Source organism: Castor canadensis, chromosome 9 (genome assembly GCF_047511655.1).
Source record: "Castor canadensis chromosome 9, mCasCan1.hap1v2, whole genome shotgun sequence".
Taxonomy (NCBI): Eukaryota; Metazoa; Chordata; class Mammalia; order Rodentia; family Castoridae; genus Castor; species Castor canadensis.
The window spans coordinates 39,855,036-39,873,523 of NC_133394.1; the positions used below are offsets into that span (position 1 = coordinate 39,855,036).

General features: G+C 34.6%; 1 protein-coding gene across 9 annotated transcripts in view; it reads right to left on the reverse strand.

Moving 5' to 3' along the window:
• Tbck (TBC1 domain containing kinase) overlaps nt 1-18,302 on the reverse strand; it is a 229,759-nt gene extending 211,457 nt beyond the window's left edge. For 7 of the 9 annotated variants that reach the window (XR_012435639.1, XM_074041488.1, XM_074041489.1 and 4 more), the window contains exons 1-2: nt 18,236-18,302; nt 11,437-11,658 (exon numbers count right to left, since the gene is read on the reverse strand). Coding sequence is in view for 8 of the 9 variants with exons in the window: in XM_074041488.1 (XP_073897589.1) it covers nt 11,437-11,658; nt 18,236-18,278 (265 nt within the window). In the remaining variant the exon portion in view is untranslated. Of the gene's footprint in view, nt 1-11,436; nt 11,659-17,988 lie in introns of all 9 variants that reach the window. The other 2 variants (XM_074041490.1, XM_074041491.1) reach the window with 2 other exon arrangements.
• Nucleotides 18,303-18,488: the final 186 nt, after the last annotated feature.

Genomic DNA, 18,488 nt, shown 5'->3' on the forward strand with positions numbered 1-18,488 from the left:
CCAGAGATCAGCTGTCTAAGACTAAGATAGAACAGTTTTGAGCACAAGCTGATACTTTTTTCCCTCATCCATTATCACCATGACTAACACTATGTCTGACACAGTAGCAGATAAATAACTTTCGTTGTTAAATGGTTGAATAAAAAAAACAAGATAAAAGTACAACTGAATTTACAAATGAATGGATATTTGCAAAGGTTCTTTCAGGAATCTGGTTTAAAAGAAATTGGCATGCTACAAGTTTATATGCAAAATGGGTTCTAAGTTAGATAAAGATGATTAATACAAAACACAATGACATTATGGAGAACAGTATGAAGGTTCCTCAAAAAACTAAAAATAGATCTACCATGTAATTCAACTATCCTATTTCTGGGTACATATTGAAAGGAAATGAAATCAGCATACTGAAGAGACAAAGAATACCTAGACTACAGACCCAGCCTAGACACCCATTAGCAGATGATGCATGTCTATGGAATAGGTAATGCTGTACATATATATGGAATGTATATATATATATATATATATATATATCACACAATGGAATGTTAAATTCTTACAAAAGAAGAATTAATTACTGTCATTTGCAGCAAAATGGATGGAAGTGGAGGATATTACGTTAAATGGAATGAGCCAGATACAAACAAGTAGCATATGGTCCCTCTCATAGCTGAAAGGTAAAAAGAAAGTTGACCTGAATATACAATAGTGATTACTAGTGGTTGTGAAGAGAGTGTGTAGACCGAGAAAAGATGAATAAAAAAGATTAGCCTTTCTCAACACAGGCTACATGCAGGTGTGGAGCTACACTGAACACATCAATAATTTTTACATGTCAATAAAAATGAAAAACTAAGCAAAACACAATGACAGACTGAGATGAGATAAAGAACTAAAGGTACAAAGAGATTGGAAACAGTGATAACTGCAAAGAAATGGTTGGATGAAAAAGTAGCAAAGGGAGAAAAGAGACAACAGAAGATGGGAAAGAAGCTCAGGTGTAGTATATGGAATAATTCAGTAATGAATGGTTCAAGGTATGGTCTTGCATGTAGGAGCAGAGATAAAGGACAATGGTGTACAGGCAGTTGTGGGTGGTATGCGGACAGGGTATTTATCTCACATCGTATCTTGCAACTTGAAACTGTTTACACAGAATGATCTGAAATACAAAAATTAAAAGTGCCATAAATAAAAGCTACCACTTTCAGATAGAAATTCCAATTAAAAAAAGAACAGAATTAAGTAGCAAAATATAAAGCTAGTGAGGCACTTTAACAGGAATATTTAATAAGCATTTCAAGAATATTAAATTTGAAAGAACACTTAACTAGAAAAAGGGAAAAAGAAGAGCAAAGAAGAAAGAAAATCATATCTTGCAAAGTTGAACCAAATTCTCATGCAGTAAAAAATAGTGTGCAAAGTTGAACTCCAAGAAATTTAATGCAACTGTGAAATTATATAAGGAAACAAAAACAAAACCAGATAAAATTTACAAAAAAAAAATAAGACCCAGGAAGCTATATGCCTTTATTTTGCATTATCACATTTTGTTAAGTCTTCCTTACCTCTGTATGGCTTCCTCTCATCACCTTTTCCACCCAAACTAAAATTCTACCCATTTTTCCATCTTTGATTCTGGGCTTTCTTACTATGTTTTTTCCTCATTTACTCTTATGACTAAAAAGCTATTAAATTTTATTTCAAGCTTAGAACTCTGTTCTTATGTGCAGGCTTTTAGATCCAATTTCTTGCTTTACTACACAAACCACCTCAAACTCAATAGAAGCAAAACTGATAGACAGTTTGTCCTCAAATCTGTTTTTTTCCCTTTACTGTTTCTGTAAATGGCACCACTATGGGACCAGCTGCTCTAGGTAGAAAGTTAGGAGTAATCTCCCTTTCTCAAATCCAGAATCCTACTATTTTTCTCTCTCTCAAATATTTCCAGAATTTGTGTGGTTTGCTCCATCTTCTGCAGCCTGGATCCAAGCCAACATCATCTCATTGTTACCACAACAATCTCTTGACTGTTCTTTGCACATAAATTCTTATTCTCCTCACACATATTTTCAGAGCAAAGCCCAAGTGATAAAATAATAATGGTAATGATAATGATGATGATGAAAATAATAATAATAAATTTTAATAAGGAATTCCAGTTATAGCTGCTTCCTTTTTTGTCTATTTTATCTTTATTTTACCAACTTTTGACTACACTGGTCTTAGGCTACTTAGTCATGGGTTCCCATTGCCTGAAGTGATCCTCCCCATTTTCTCCCATTTATCTCCTAACATGCAACATAGTGGTTAAGAGCGTAGACTACTTTTGCTTAAATTTTTTTTGGGGGGGCAGCACTAGGGTTTGAACTTAGGGCCTCATGCTTGCTAGGCAGGGACTCTACCACTTGACCCACTCTGTCAGCTCCTAGAGTGCAGACTATTTTTTCTGGGCTCAAATCCTAATTTTCCTATTCATTAGTTATGTAATATTGGGGAAGTTTGCTAACATCTCTCTGCCAGTTTCTACCTCTGTAAGAGGAAGAAAATAATAGTGCCCATCTTATAGTATTTTTTGAGACGGAAATGAGTTAATATATCAGTGTGACTCAGAATAGTATCTGGCATTGAGCTAGCACTGTTAGTTTTTACTGTTATTCATGCTTTAGGCCTCAGTTAAATGTGACTTCCTTAAAGACTCTTCTTATCTCCCAAAAGGGATTTGCTATTCTATTCCACATTGTATGTTTCTTTTGTAGCACTTGTTTCAAATCTAAGGATTTCTATACATTTTTTATTTACTATCTTTTTTCTCCACTTAGATAATACATATTGTGATGGAAGGAATCATATTGGTCTTGTTCAATATTGCATTGCTAGTGTATACAATGTCACCTACAATACATAGGCATGTACTATAAATTATTTGTTAAATGGATTAACAAACGCCTTAAAGAAAAGGCATGATGTGGCCATTGGAAATGATGGCAGTCATTATCTGAATCAAGATCTATCCTGTGTAGAAAAGAATATGCTTATGTTCTAACTAGATATAAACCCTTAGTAGTACTGACATTAATACATAATAAAAACATCAAAATTTGCAAAAATATATATAATATATATTTTTTTAATTAACCACTTTAAATTGGATACTCATAAGTCTTTAGATCTGAAAGAGATTACTATGGTATTTGGCACTAGGCTAAAATTTGTCAGGCTTCTCCTGAAAATTCTTTCAAAAAAAATCATAAACCAATGTTTGCTTGCCAAAGCTTCAAGATTCTATAGAACTTTTGAATATTGTTTTAATATGGCAAAGTCATAATCCTTGGCAGAAAATCAGTGTTTCTCCCAGAGGTAATGGAGCATATACCAAAACAATGTCTTCAATGTGAACCAGTTTATTCAAAAAATCATTAGACAGTCTTCATTCTGAAGTCCTGGATCACTGTTTGAAAATAGCTTTTGTTTGTTGTAAAAACTATAGCTTTATTGAATAAAATATTTGGAAATCATATTATGCCAAATAAAAATCAGCATTGTAGTGGTATTATAACAAATATGACACTAAAATGAATGTACAAGAACTGTAATGATATTTTTTTCTAACAAAGTTTTGATGAATGCCATGTATCATCTATTGTATCTAGCATGGACTATATGTTTAAGTCAATGCTAAAAAATGAAGATTAAGCATGAAAGATAATGAAGTTGAATAAGGGAGGGGCAACAAAAGAAAGATTTTTGAATTTGTCTTAATTTAGAAAAAAGAGGTGAATTATATGTTTTAATATGAAAGGTTATTACAATATAATTTCTCCATCATTCCTTTGTTATTCAAAGTAAAAATTGAGAAGAGCTCATCTCCTTTAAAATACAATGTTTAAAATATTTATAGAGTAAAGCCAACAAAGAGAAATGTTGTGATTAAAAAAACCACTATCTTTACCGGTATACTTTCTTTTTTTTTTTTATTTATTATTCATATGTGTATACAAGGTTTGGGTCATTTCTCCCCCCCCCAGCATACTTTCATGGTCAGTTTTATGAGTCAACTTGAGTAGGCTATACTTCCCAGTTATTCAAACACTAACCTAGATGTTTCTATGGAGATTATTTCATAAATGGTTGACATCTACAATCAGATTAATCAAGGAACATTACCCTAGATAATCTGGTGAGTCTGAGTCAATCAGTTGAAGGACCTTAAAACAGAACTAGAGATTCCCTGAAGAACAAATTCTGCCCATGAACTAGCAGCTTCAGATCCTGCCCAAGAATGGTTTGTCCTATGGTTTTTGAACTGGAATAGCCAGCCTCCATGATCATGTATGACAATTTCTAGCTATTAATCTCTTCATTTATATATGCATATATGTATATATGTTTGCATACACACATACATACATATATGTATAGATATATACATATGTGTGTATATATACATATATATCCTACTGTTGCCTTTTTCTCTGATGTAACACTGACTGATGCAGACATTTAGTGTTAAAGTTATATGCTAGAGACAGAGAATAAATTGTCTTACAGGGCATTAACAATCCTATTTATTCTTTACCTGAATTCAATCTATTACAGTGAATAATTTTGTTCTTGATTTCGCTAGCAATCACTGAAGCATATCTGGAAATCAATACCAAACATTGCCCTTTATAATCTTCACTATCCTAAACACTGCTGAGACTTCAAGCTCAGAAGAAAAAGATTCAATTTGGTAAAAAGTATTTTCATGCTTTATTGTCTTTTTTCTTTTAAAGATATTTTTCTTGACTTTGCAAAAATAAATCAAGTTTCCAAATTCTAATTAAATATTTTATTGTGCTGAGTTAGCAAGAAAATATTGTGATCAATTTTTTTTGACCAATAGAAAATGTAAAAGCCTGGCTTTAAGCTAGCCCAAGACCTGAAAATGCAATGTTACTAAAATAGACCACATACCACATGCAACTCCACATACAAAAGAGAAAAGTGATCAGAGAAGAAGGAACTAACAATGACAAGATATCTGCACAGCAAGAACAGAATAAAGGGAGAAAATTGGATCCAAATCAAAATTCTGTGGTGAAGCAATCAAGTAGAGTCCAGACCAAACTCATGTGGTATTACATCACTGACAAATATGCAGAAACTTCAAATTCTTACACTAGATGCAAGCAAAATGACTAAGATGCTTTGGAACAAACAGACCTTTATGTAAATACTTATTCTAATCCTGTTATTTATTCCTTATGCACACAAATTTTCAGGGTACTGCATATTGCCAATATAAACATGAAATAAAATTCCCTGGCCTTTTGAAAGTCATTGATATTCATTCCAAGAAGCCAGACTTAAAATATATGATTTTTTTACATATTCATGACCTATGCTACCCTAGCAGACAGAGCTGCTGAGATCTCAGAGCAAGGAAAGGAAAAGCAGAGAACCCAGCAATGTGGTTGTCAGGGCTATTGAGACTAACCAGACTACAGGACTGGTCCCAAAGGTGAGTGATCAATAGAATAGATGACAATGTACAAGGGGTTCAGTTTCTATCTGACACTGACAACCAAACAGAAGGTTCGTGTGCAAGGTTAGCACGCATGTTCCACAGAGGTGATTCTTTTATAAGATAGCTCTTATTTTAGTGCTGTCAGGGATCCATTTAAGTAACCGAAGGTTAAAGGAGTTAAAAAATGAACTAGAACTAATGAATCAATTATCCTGAGAAAAGGAGCCCTAGAAAAAACTGGTTAGAGAGAAAGGCCACAATTATAGGAAGTGAAGAAGCTCCAAAGAGACTTCTGGTTACAGTAGGAGGAAACAAAAGGCGCTTGAGAAAACAATGAAGTCCTAAGAACTAAAGTAAAGCAGCGTAAGTTTGAGAAAACAGGCCTACTCCAAATTTGCACATGGAAACCAGCAAGACTAAATATGGTCACCATCCATGGATCATGATGAAAATCTACACACTATCAAGCTTTGTTTGGACTGTTTTGGGGGCTGGGTCAATCCTGCAATTGGAAGCTCTTTAGAATTTATAGATTGGGGGCAGTGGGGACAATTGAAGCATACAGGGATTGACAATAATTGATTGATGTGTGATGTAAAAACCCCCAAATGGTCCCCATAACCTTTCAACATCTAGTTAATGTCACTGAAGCCATTTAACAAATACAAAACTTTATCAAGTTATTGTTTAACAAGGAAACACTCATCAAAAGTTTTTAACTGAGCTTTTGGTAAATTGCTGGAGCTATCTACACTCTACTGTAGAGATAGTTACCACTAGTCTCATGGTAATCTTTTAGCATATTAGAATAAAGCACCCTTTCTTCTAGAATGAATTAAAATCACATTTCAGCTCCCACTTACACCATTAACCAAAAGATTTTATGCAGGATGCAAAGGGCAAAGTTCTATACCGTGGCCCTGACTGTGGATCTCTTGATTAGTGAATATGTCATATGGTACAACACTAGGTAAGATCAAATCAAATTTATCGTTTTAACTTTTTATTTATTTGAGGCAAATGTTTCAAATGGTACTAGAGTTTGAACTCAGTCTCCTGCTTACAAAGCGAACACTCCACCATGCCCCGTATCCTCAAATCAATTTTAGAACATTCTGAGTTTGCCTTTAAATAAAGACGATAATATATCCATACCCTTGATACTCTACACTAGTGCTTTTAATTCCTTTCTTTAAATAAGGAATCCTTTTTAGGAATCTACTAAAAACTCTGGACTTATCAACCAGAAGATGCATGTGCACATATGTATACACACAAAAACATGAATTTTATTTAGAATTTTGAGGATCTCACAGATCTTGTACAACCCATTCAAAGTTTTCTGTGACTAGTGGGTTAAGAGGTGCAATTTTAAACTGCCAAATTTAGTTTCATTAGATGTTTATTCACAGAAACATTGGAACACTAGGCTACCATTCCTAGCTCAGTGGTCAAACAAAAAAGAATATACAAAACTTAGTCAAATGTTTTGAGAACATTGTTCATAAAAACACATGTAGGAGAGCTTAGATTCCCCATACTAAAGAAGTTGCTATACCAGTGTCTCCATATTTCACTGAACAACAGATTGTATCAACATTAGAAATCTAATAATTTCTTAATATGTTGCCTCATTATGAGTTATTGAAGCAACGAGTTTCCTCCTTTTTCCTGACCTATGAGAAGTTTACAGGGCTGGGCATGGTGGAACACTTATAATCCAAGCTTCTGGGGAGGTGAAGATAGGACGGTGGTTCAAGGCCAGCATGGGCAAAAAGTTAGCGAGAACCCATCTCAACCAATAGCTGAGTGTGGTGATGTGCACTTGCCATTCAGCTACTTGGGAAGAAAAGGCAGGAAAATTAAGGTCTGAGGCAGCCTGGGCAACAGTTTGAGTCCTTATCTGAAAACAAATTAAAGTAATAAAAGGCTGGGGATATGGCACAAGTGACTCAACAGGGTAGCCTTGAGTTCAAACCTCAGTACCACCGAAAAAAAAATTTTTACAATCAACTTTTTTTTATTGTTGTGCAAGGGAGTACATTATGGCATTTCCAAAAGTTCTTACAACATATCAAATATATCATACTTGAATTCACCCCCTCCACCATTCTCCTTTATTCCCCCCTTCCCATTTCTGAAATAATTTCAAGAGGTCATTTTGCATTTACATACATTTGTACACAGTATTTGCACCAGATCCACCCTCCTACTCCCTTTTCCCATCACTTCATCCCACCACTGGTACCAACCTTCCCACCCCCTCAGGAAGGACCTGTTTTGCCCTCCTGTTCTCCAATTTTGCAGAAGAAAAAATAAAAAAAATAAGAAAAATGACATTTTTGCTTGTTTGTGATAAAGGATGCTACACAGGAAGTTTTTTGTGATATTTCCATGTATATATGTATTATAACCCCAACTGATTTACCTCCTCTAGTTTTCTTCATTCTACCTTAGTCCCTTTTTTATAGTGGTTTCAGCCAGTTTAAAAATTCTATGTTCATTCTTATATAGAGAGTAAATCAGCCATATTCATCTTCTTAGTTTCCTTCTTTTACCCTACTCCTCACATATGTGACCTCACCTTAGTGTGACTTATTTTTCATAATATTGTAGTATTTGTATTAGGTCTATACCACATATGAGAGAGAACATGTGGCTTTTGGCCTTTTGAGCCTGGCTAACTTCACTTAAGATGATATTCTCCAGTTCCATCCATTTACTTGCAAATGACAAAATTTCATTCTTTTTTGTGGCTGAGTAAAATTCCATTGTATATAAATACATCATTTCCTTAATCCATTTGTCAGTAGTGGGGCTGTTTCCATGGTTTAGTTATTGTGAATAATGCTGCAATAAACATGGGTGTGCAGGTGCCTTTCTTGTAACCTGACTCACATTCCTTTGGGTATATCTCTAGGAGTGGTATTGCTGGATCATATGGCAGTTCTATTTTTAGTTTTTGTGAGGAGCCTCTATACTGTTTCCCATAGTGGTTGTACTAATTTACATTTCCAACAGTAGTGTATGAGTTTCCTTTTTCCTCACATCCTCACCAACATTTGTTGTTGTTGTGTTCTTGATGGTAGCTATTCTAATAGGAGTGAGGTGGAATCTTAATAGCCCACCTAAAGACACTATAAATTTATTAATATTACTAACCTTGTATTTTAACTTTGTTTCCTTTATATCAGAATATGCCACCACAGAACATGTCACTTGGGTGTATTGGTTTTGAGCTAAAGGCAATTAGCTCTCTGCCTTCCCCCTTTCTGCATAAAAGTAGGTCAGAAATGTCCCTACATAAATGTGACAGAAATTTTTACTTATATAGGGTAACCCTTTCCCATGTCAGAAAAAGGAGAAAGATTCTCACCTATATAACAAACCTTACTAAGTAATTCTTACTTAGCATACACTTTCTAGTCACCTTCCCACAACTTACCCCACAGAAGCCCTATACCCCTTTTCCTTGGTCTAGGCCCTCTCCACACATTATCATCCTTTGTTAGGCTATTAAGTTTTAAATTCTAACTGCCTGTTGTAGTTCTTTTTTTAATTCTCCTATTCACACACATGATTAACTCTGAGGTTTTTGACCTGTAAATTCAGATTTTATCAATTTGATTTCAGGGCTTCTGGATAGCCACTGGACATAACAGAATAGAGGGGAAAGTTCTTTTCCTATCCTCCACCTGCACTTTGATTGTATATTCTTTTGTAATATACATAGGATAGTATCCCTCATCTAAAACGCTTGGGACAAGAAGTGTTTCGGATTTCTAAGTTTTTTGACTATTGGAATATACTCATAAACTATGGATTGAACATCCCTAGTCTGAAAATCTGAAACCCAAAACACTCCTTAGTCCCAAAGTTTTTGAGTACCAACACATTTCAAACTTGAGACTTTTGGATTAGAAATGTTCAACTTGAAACTTGTCACAAATTCTTTTTGGAAAAACATTATAATTAATCAATAATTATAAATTTTAACAATAAGAATGGTTAATTAACAATGACACTGGAATTTTGTTTCTTAGGAATATATCAACAAGAAGAGGCCACAACATTTCTGAAAATCCATTAATGCTTTTAGGCTATCAGTACTGTCAAAATGAGTGAATGTAAGCAAACAAAACATCACAAACAGAAGAACCCCAGTGTGTTCTAAAAATCCTTAATCCCACCAAAGCTTTCTATACAGGAGCATAATATCAATATTCTTCAATGAAGAATTTAACATTGTCTCCTTGGTACTACCATGGAATCGCACATTGTACATCATCCATTATAACTTTTACTGTACTGTAATCACGGCTTTATTCTTCTCCACTATTTCTGGAACTTACTTGGAACCTGAGATCCTGACTTTATTCATTTTAAATGTTTGGCACCTAGCACCTAGCACAAGGAGAGCCATAGTATCAGGCAAGAGTCTATTAAAATACTGCAATCCTAGCAGATAAGGGTTAGCTAAGGCAAAGAAGAACAGAATGTTACATTGGATAGGAAAAGAAAGATTTGTTCCTACAAAACAAACAAAAACTTCAACTTACCAGCCTCATTGTAACGTCTGTTGAAAAGCTAGCTTTCTATCAGTTTTGCCCTCCAAATTGGATTCCTATGGAAAGAGACCTTAAGGCCTCAAGATGGCATCATTTGAAAGATTAGACCAAATTTGGTCAGTGTTTACCAACATTTGCTGAATCAGTCAATTGAAGGTGATTTCACACAGTAAAAGAAGCCCCAATACAATAATATGTAGCTTAATGTTTGAATGTAGATATGTACATGTGCACATATATATACACATATGATTAAAATCAAATACTTTTTATCATCTGCTAGACAGTTACCTCTTTTTCTCATGTCTATTACTAAGTCTCCTCTGACCTAAATATTCAGGGCACTAGATATATGGTAGAGCTCTAAAGTATTAAGGTACCAAATAGTTTGACTGATGTAGACATTTGCATTATTATAGACTTATAACAACTTTTAAAATCTTCCAAATAATAAAAAGGATTACTGATATGTAAGAATGCAGTAACATTCTACCTTTCCTTATTTTTCTTTGCTGTGTGCCTCAATTTCCTTATATGTAAAATGAAAATGTAATAGATCCTATATCATAGTAATATTAAGAAGATTTTTAGTTAAAATATATAGAACATTTAGAACATTGCATGATACATAATAAACACTCAAATATTAGCCATTAATAATCATTACAAAAAACATTTCTACTCAAATCTAAAAAACACAAATATTCCCAAAGCAAAAACTTTTAAGAAAAATAAACCAGACAATTTCAAAGCATAGCTTGGTCTACTTTTAGGAAGAATAGTGAAGCAAAATTAGTTTGCATTTATGATGGCTTTTAATGCTAGACTGAAATATATGAAATTAATATTTTATAGGAAAAAGTAGTTGAATAAACAAAAATATAGGTCACTTTTACATTTTTTATATCCTTAAATTATTTTATATTAGAAAATTTAACATATTTCACTAAGATGCATTTAGCATATTTTTTTAAGAAATGGAAACCCAGCCTACAAATAATTCTAAAACATTTAAAAGCATTGTCACCATAAGCATCTAAAGTGGTATGGAAGAACCTGATTATACTACTAAAAAGGCAATAAACATTTTTGTTTTATTTTTTAACCAATAAGGTAAAACTTCACTATTTCAGTTTTCTAAATGTAATCATGTATGAAAAGAACAATGCTGCTTAAAAAATAAATTTAAAAAGTAACTTTTTTCATATGAAGAGCCAGTCAAATTTACTTTGAACAAAAAGCAAGTGCACATCTGAATGCATATTGATTTCTGTATATATTTACCACATATTTATAATTCAATCCTGTAACAAAGTAGAGAACACAAAACACAAAAAGACAAAGCAAACTCACCATGCTTTCCCCTAGAAATATCCACATACTGGCACAATCTGGGATGAGTGACGGTCTTAAGAATTTGAAAGCGTCCTAAAATTTTGATGGAGTTTGGTGTGAGAGGCAGTCCATTGCTTCCACAAACATCATGTGGCAGAGCTGAAGCAAAGAAGGTAAAGGCACCCATTTCAGCATCCTTCAGAGGAAACATTTTTGGAGTGCTTGATCTTCTAAGATGACCTGGAAAAGAATTTTATAACAGACTCATCAGACATTAGGCCAATATTTTTTTCACCTTAAACTTAAAAAACAACTTGGAGGAAAACAACAATCTGCACACTTAGACAGCAAAAAATATCAACTTTAAAAAATTCTAAGATAATATAAAAGAAAAAAACAGTAAGAGCCAGGCATAGTGATATAAATCTAGAAGGACCCAGAGTTGGAGGCCAGAGTTCAAGACCAGCCTGGACTATTTAATGTGACCTGCCACTAAAAAAAAAAAAAAAAATTATATTGTAGCTCTAAATTAAATTCAAAGATTTTTAGTATCATAAAAAGAAAAATTAGAACATTGTCTTCAATGGTGCCTAAAAGTTTTAAGAGCAGGGGAAGTTTGTTGCTGCATTTTCATGGCAATAAATCTCTTCTCTTTACTTAAAATTTCAATAAGCTACTATCCTGCTGATGAAGAATTTCAGGAAATTAGTACAAAGCAAAATGCATATGGAAGAGCACTGTCACAAGAAATAGAGGGAAACTATATAACCTGTAGTAGTCACAAGGTTGGGCTGAGCCTTTTATGACTCAGAGGTTTCAGACTCAGAGAAGAACTGTCAAAAAAACAGTAAGAAGAAAGTTGACATCCGACAGTTGATGTGAAATGTTCAAGTGTTAGGAGAGTCAACTTTTCTCCCATCTCTCCAATACATAGTAGGGAGTCACTTACCCTCTAAGTAAAACTAAAGAAAGAAAAGAGAAAGATAAAAAAAACTGAAAATTACAAGTATCAGGTATACGTATAGGTTAAAAAACTAAAAAGCAAATTCCTCTTAATTCTAGTCTGGAGTTTGTAGTAACTCAGTTAAGTTCTGGCTGACTACCCAGCCATCTAAAACAAAAATGCTGGTCGACAAGCATTTCCATCTACAGACACTCTCAGATAGCCTTCCTTAACTCTTAAATAATCAACTATCTGAGACTCATCAGAAAGTTTAGGAAAGACTACAATAGGGCAAAAAATAAAATATCTCCCCCCAAAATGTGGCTTTGGAGGCAGTGGAAACAAGCTATATTTGGAGAAATTTGAGAAAAACTGCATTCATTATATAAAGCAAATTAGAAAAAAGCATTTCACCAGGAAAAAGAGGAAGGATCAACAGAAAGGATGAGATAAACAACCACATTCATAATAAAAGACTTGCTCATTAAAACCACATAAGAATTTATACCCAGTAGATAGTGAACATTAAGAAATCTGGTTATACATAATGTTAAGAAGTTATAGAAAAATCAGATCTCTCATTTACTATTGTGAGGATGTAAAGTGGTACAACCACTTCAGAAAAATTTTTAACACTTACTATTACTTCCTGCAGAAACTCCTACATATATACACAAGTGGATTCAATAAGAACAGGGCACTACTATTACTAATATCCCCAAACTGACACAAATGACCAATAACTGGTAAATGGTTAAATAAATTGTGGTATATTCACATGAAGGAAGTGTATATAGCATGGAAATTAAGCAAACTATAGCAACATTTAATAGCATAAATGAATCTTAGAAATATACTGCTGAATGAAAAAAAGTAACAAAAAACCTTATGCCAATATTCATAAAACTAAAAAAACAGAAAAAAATAAATGATTCTGGAATACTTATACATATTGTAAGAACATATTCAATAAGTAAAGAAATGACCAAAAAATCCTCAATATAGGGTTACCATTGGATAAAAAGTAGTGATAAAATTAGGGAAGAAGCCATAAGAAGTTTCAAATATCTTAAGTAAAAGCCTAGTTTTTAGAGGGTTGATTAATGGGTGTTCATACAACATTCCTATATCTGTCTATATGGCATATATGTAAACATATATTATATACGTCATAATAAAAACATTTCTAAAAAATGTAATGAATTACTTTTCAACAAAAGCAAAGGAATTCCAGAAGGAAAAGACAGTTTTTGTTCAGCAAATGGTGCTAGAACAAGATATCCACATGGAAAAAACTAATAACCTTAACCCCTACAACCACAAAACATAAGAGATGAATCATAGAACAAAATGTAAAGGTTAAAACTATTAATCTTCTAAAAGAAAACAGAGTATGTCTACAACTTTAAACAAGGCAAAGATTTCTTAGGCAGGATAATAAAAGAACTAACCATAAAACATAAATTTGATAAAGTGAATGTCCATAGTAGCTCTTCTCATAGTAACTAAAAGCGGGAGGCAATGCAAATGTCCCAGCACTGAATGGTTGAAAGGATAAACAAGTTTTAGCATGCTAATACCATGGAATTCTATTCAATAGAAATGAAACAAACATGCCAAAATATACATATATCTCAAAAACATTCAGTTGGTGAAAAAGCCATCACTAATGAAAACACACTTCATAACTCCCTTCACATGTAATTCCAGAACAACAGTTCTAAACTTAGTTATAAAAATCAAAAATAGTATATTGGGTGGGAAAAATGGGATTGAATACACAGAGAAACACTGGAACTCTGCACAATAGTGGAGATACTCTGTGTTTTGATTGGGGTGGTGATGGTTTATAAATATAAGTACATTAAAAAATGTACATCGAACTGATCAATACAACCAGTGATATTTAATACATGTAAATTTCACCTCATAAAAATGAAACAAAATTAAGAGGTGACAAAAATGAGTAGAAAGTATATGACTGCCAAATCAAATAGAAAGGTTGGAATATGAAGTTTAGACAATTGGTCAGAACATAGAGCAATCCATCTAACAGGTAAAAACATAAGAAAGAGATAACAGACATATGCATCATACCACAAAACCAACAACTACTTTTTGGGGTTTCACGAAAAGAAAACAGAGGAAAATAAAGACAAAATTATGAAAGAATAAAAGAAAACTCTACACAGTTGAAGGGAAACATGTACCTTCAAATTAAAAAGGCTTGTAATTTCAAGAAGCATAAATTTAAAAAATACCTACACTGGGATAATTATCTTACTTCATTTGAATGAATTCACTACAAGAACAAATAAACACTTAGATTTGTCTTCATAATTTCAAAGCATCCAGAATGATCAGAAATTTTTAATCATTTCAAAGAGAAAAAAGAGCTCATCTATCAGCAAATTAAGATCAGACCAGTATTCTCATCTTCTCATCAGAACAACAGAAGTTAGGAGACAGTAAAGACCTGAAAGATTTGAAAGAATACAATGTGATTCTGTATGAAGCCAACCTGTCAACCATAATAGTAAATAGTAATTTGTAGCCATGAAAATAATAAAAAGCAAAACTGCCATCCATACAAAGGCACAGAACACTTTGATCATCCATGCCAGGTACATCATCTAAACACCTTTGGTAAGCATTTTTGTATGATTTATTTTAGCAAAACAGAAGGGCAAAACAAAACATAGAAGATGTGTGGTAACAGGAAAGCAATGCAAGTCAACTCCCTGTATAGTTTTCCTTATTTCAACTAGCAAAAACCCTTGGTCCTTCCTATTATTGCTTATACTCTCTTTTCAATAAAATTAGAGATAAGGGCAAAATAGTTTCTGCCTGGTAGCGAGGGGTGGGGGAAGAAATGACCCAAACATTGTATGCATATATGAATAAAAGAAAAATAAATAAATAAATCAAAAAAAGAAGATGTATGGTTAAAAAATAATGTAATTTACCTAGATGTTCAATGAATATAAATCCAGGATAGAAGCCATCCAAAAGGACTAGAATACAATTTGCTCATATTTAACAAAAGGCTACTGGGCTCCAAAGGGAATGTCTTTAAGCAGAAGAATTGAATGGAAGTTTCTATGTCATACAAAAAAAAAAAAATGAATCAGACTTGTTGAAGAAGCACATGTACCTTTTCCCCAAAAGAAAGCAGAAAGGTAATCATTAAAGTGATGTAACCTTAAAAATAAAGTGAGGAGAGTAAAAATTTGCCTAGTATATAGTCCACAAAATAAAGCACACTTAACCACTTACAATGGCATGATTTGTTTTTACCTTAGAGAGGAAGAAGAATCAATTTAATAATGATATTATAGTATAGTGGTCATTGAATTAAACATTGAGAAAAAATGTATTCTAGCATACTGCTTGGCTCTGCATTGAGGATGATTATAAAGATATAGTATTTTAAATATTTTTATTCATTTTAGCACATAAGGCAAAAGAAATATAGTCAATAAATATAGGTAGTGATAACCTCAACAATGTACAAATCCAGTTGAGGTTACGTACAGGTGCCACCAGACTAAACCCCATAATTAATGATAGCTTGTTGTCCTATCAGCCATGTTGCTTACAGATGCTTACAGCTATGTTTGCAAAAGTTACAACTGGATACCCATAACCACATGCTTCTAACTGCTGACCACTCAGGGGAACTCCAGACAGGCTCAACCTAATTTGGGCACCATGCTGATACTCCAGAAGACCTTGGACTCATTATAATCTTACTATGATTTAAAAAAAAAACCCTCATACCCAGAGGAACCATGACAGACACATAACACATGCCCAAATGAGGGAAGAATGAAGGTGGCACCCTGATCCCTGGAAACCTCCTTTCTCCATGAAAATTACTGATGACAGTATGCATACCACTTCCCCTCATAACCCTGTGGTAACAAAAATCCAGATTCCAAACCTGGAGAAGCCTTTAGAGAATGAGCTCCTCTTTTTTTTCATTGAACATTGAAGAAAATTTCCTGCCTGCTCTCAGAACTATTTGGTTTGAGAGTAGTGTATTTAGTAGGAAAAGAACCTACAAATTTGGTGAATGTGGTTCTGCTATGACAAAGGAAAAGCCACTACTTTTCTCATTTTAGAAAATAAGCAATCAAAATGTATATTCAAAAGTTGATGAGAAGGCCAGGTGTGGTGTTTAACATCTCTAATCCCAGCACTGGAAAGCCATAGCCAGGATGCAAGATTTGGCTCTGAAGCAAGACCTTAGGTTAAAAAAAAAAAGGCCAATAGAAAAAGGATTAGCATTTCAATTTACCATTCAACAAATCAACCTAAAGTTATAAAAAGTTACAAGTTATCTCTAAAGAACAGACCTGAGGTTAGAAAAAGTGAGTCAGAGAACTGCTGCATTTTAGTATTCAATTCTACTACAAAGTACTATTGGTTTTTCAGTTAGATGTCTTTGGCACTCATACAAAACAAAAATCAAATAACCAAATAAATAAAATGCACATGATTCAAAAATATAAAGCAACAGTCAGCATAAAACATTTCATTGGTGTTCTGCTTCAACTAACTCAGATGGGTGCACAAAAAAAGTGTACAAAAAACACACACGCACGTGATGGTGCGCATCTGCAATCCCAGCTACATGGGAGGCAGTAGTGGGAAGACTGTGGTCCCAGGCCAATGGAGCAAAAGGCAGAAACCCTATCTGTAAAACTAAAGCAAAATGAATTGGGTGTGTTGAGGGCATGGTGTAAGTGGTAGGCTCCATACAGGGATAAATAAATAAACAAATACAAACACATATATGTGCTTACACTTGGTGAGTGGAAGAAAGTTAGTGAAAAAAACACTGAGGTGAAAGATTACAAGAGGAAAACCACAATGTAAGTGGTTGGCTTTGAAAATTCATTCAACAAACATTACAAAATACCTATTTAAGTCAGATGTTTTTCCTGCTGTTGTGCCAAGGGCCGTGAACAAGACACAGTCTTTCAGAGAACAAGACACAATCTTTGCCCTGAAAAAACTTGAACTTAAATGATTCAAATGATAAGGAGCAGATCTCAAAAGGGAGGGGGTAATTGTATCAAAATAAAATTGTACTCGTATTTCTTCAACAGGCAAATATTAATTCAGTTGCTTTACGTATCTTTGCTCAAGTCATCTTTCTATCCTAAATAGAAAACAGAGACAGAAGGCCTTGAAAAACTGTCAATGAAAATTCTCAATTCATTCTCTTCCACAGCTTCACTTTCTCCTACTGATCGAGGGAGTGTCACATTTGGACAATTCACTAAACCTTGAAAACCAGAAATATGGCAAAGCAAAAGTCTGAATTTTTGGCAAGTAATGGAGCGGAAGATTCCAGATTCCCTAATTTTCTCCTTAAACCTCCCTTTGCAGTAATGATGCAGGGGTCCTTCCGAAAGTTGCCAACGGTTCCCCAGAGTTCGTGAAGGTGAGATTTGGGGGGACAGGACTGCAGCTAGGGATGGAGGCCCCAGAACAAGGAGCAGCTTCCGAGCTGCTCGATACATTGCTGTGGACCTGCAGGGCCACTAGCTGCAACTGATACTCCTCTACCTCCCACCATCCCACCCACGAATGCACAGAAAACAGGAATCCCAGAATACCTGCCTCTCTGTCTGGGGATGCAGGCGGGCACAAAGACAGGGGGACAGAGCTTCTACACAAGGCCCCAGCGCTGTCGCTGTGGTTGGTATTGCCGCTACTGCTTAGTGAACCAGGCCTTGCATTTCAGGTCAGCTGCGTCTACAAAAGAGGCCGCTCCTGAAACGCCGGGCGCTCAGAAATGGCCTTTACATGGCAGCCAAAGCAGCTCAGATTCCTGGCTCAGAACCAGGCGCCAGGAGCACTAACCTTGCCCGCTACGCTGACAGCGCCCAGCTTTCCCCTCCCGCATCCTCCAATCAGCGTGGCCACTCTTCTGACCTCACAGACTCGCGACGCTAAACTAAGGAAAGACCCCGAACGTCCGGCTTCTTGCCTGTTGTACAACCTGGCGACATATGTAGTGAAACACAGAACGGTCTGGAGAAGTTGGCTAGTGGTTGAAGAAATTGAAGACTTCGAGCGCGACATGGCGCGCCACTAGCACTGTGCAAAGGAAAGG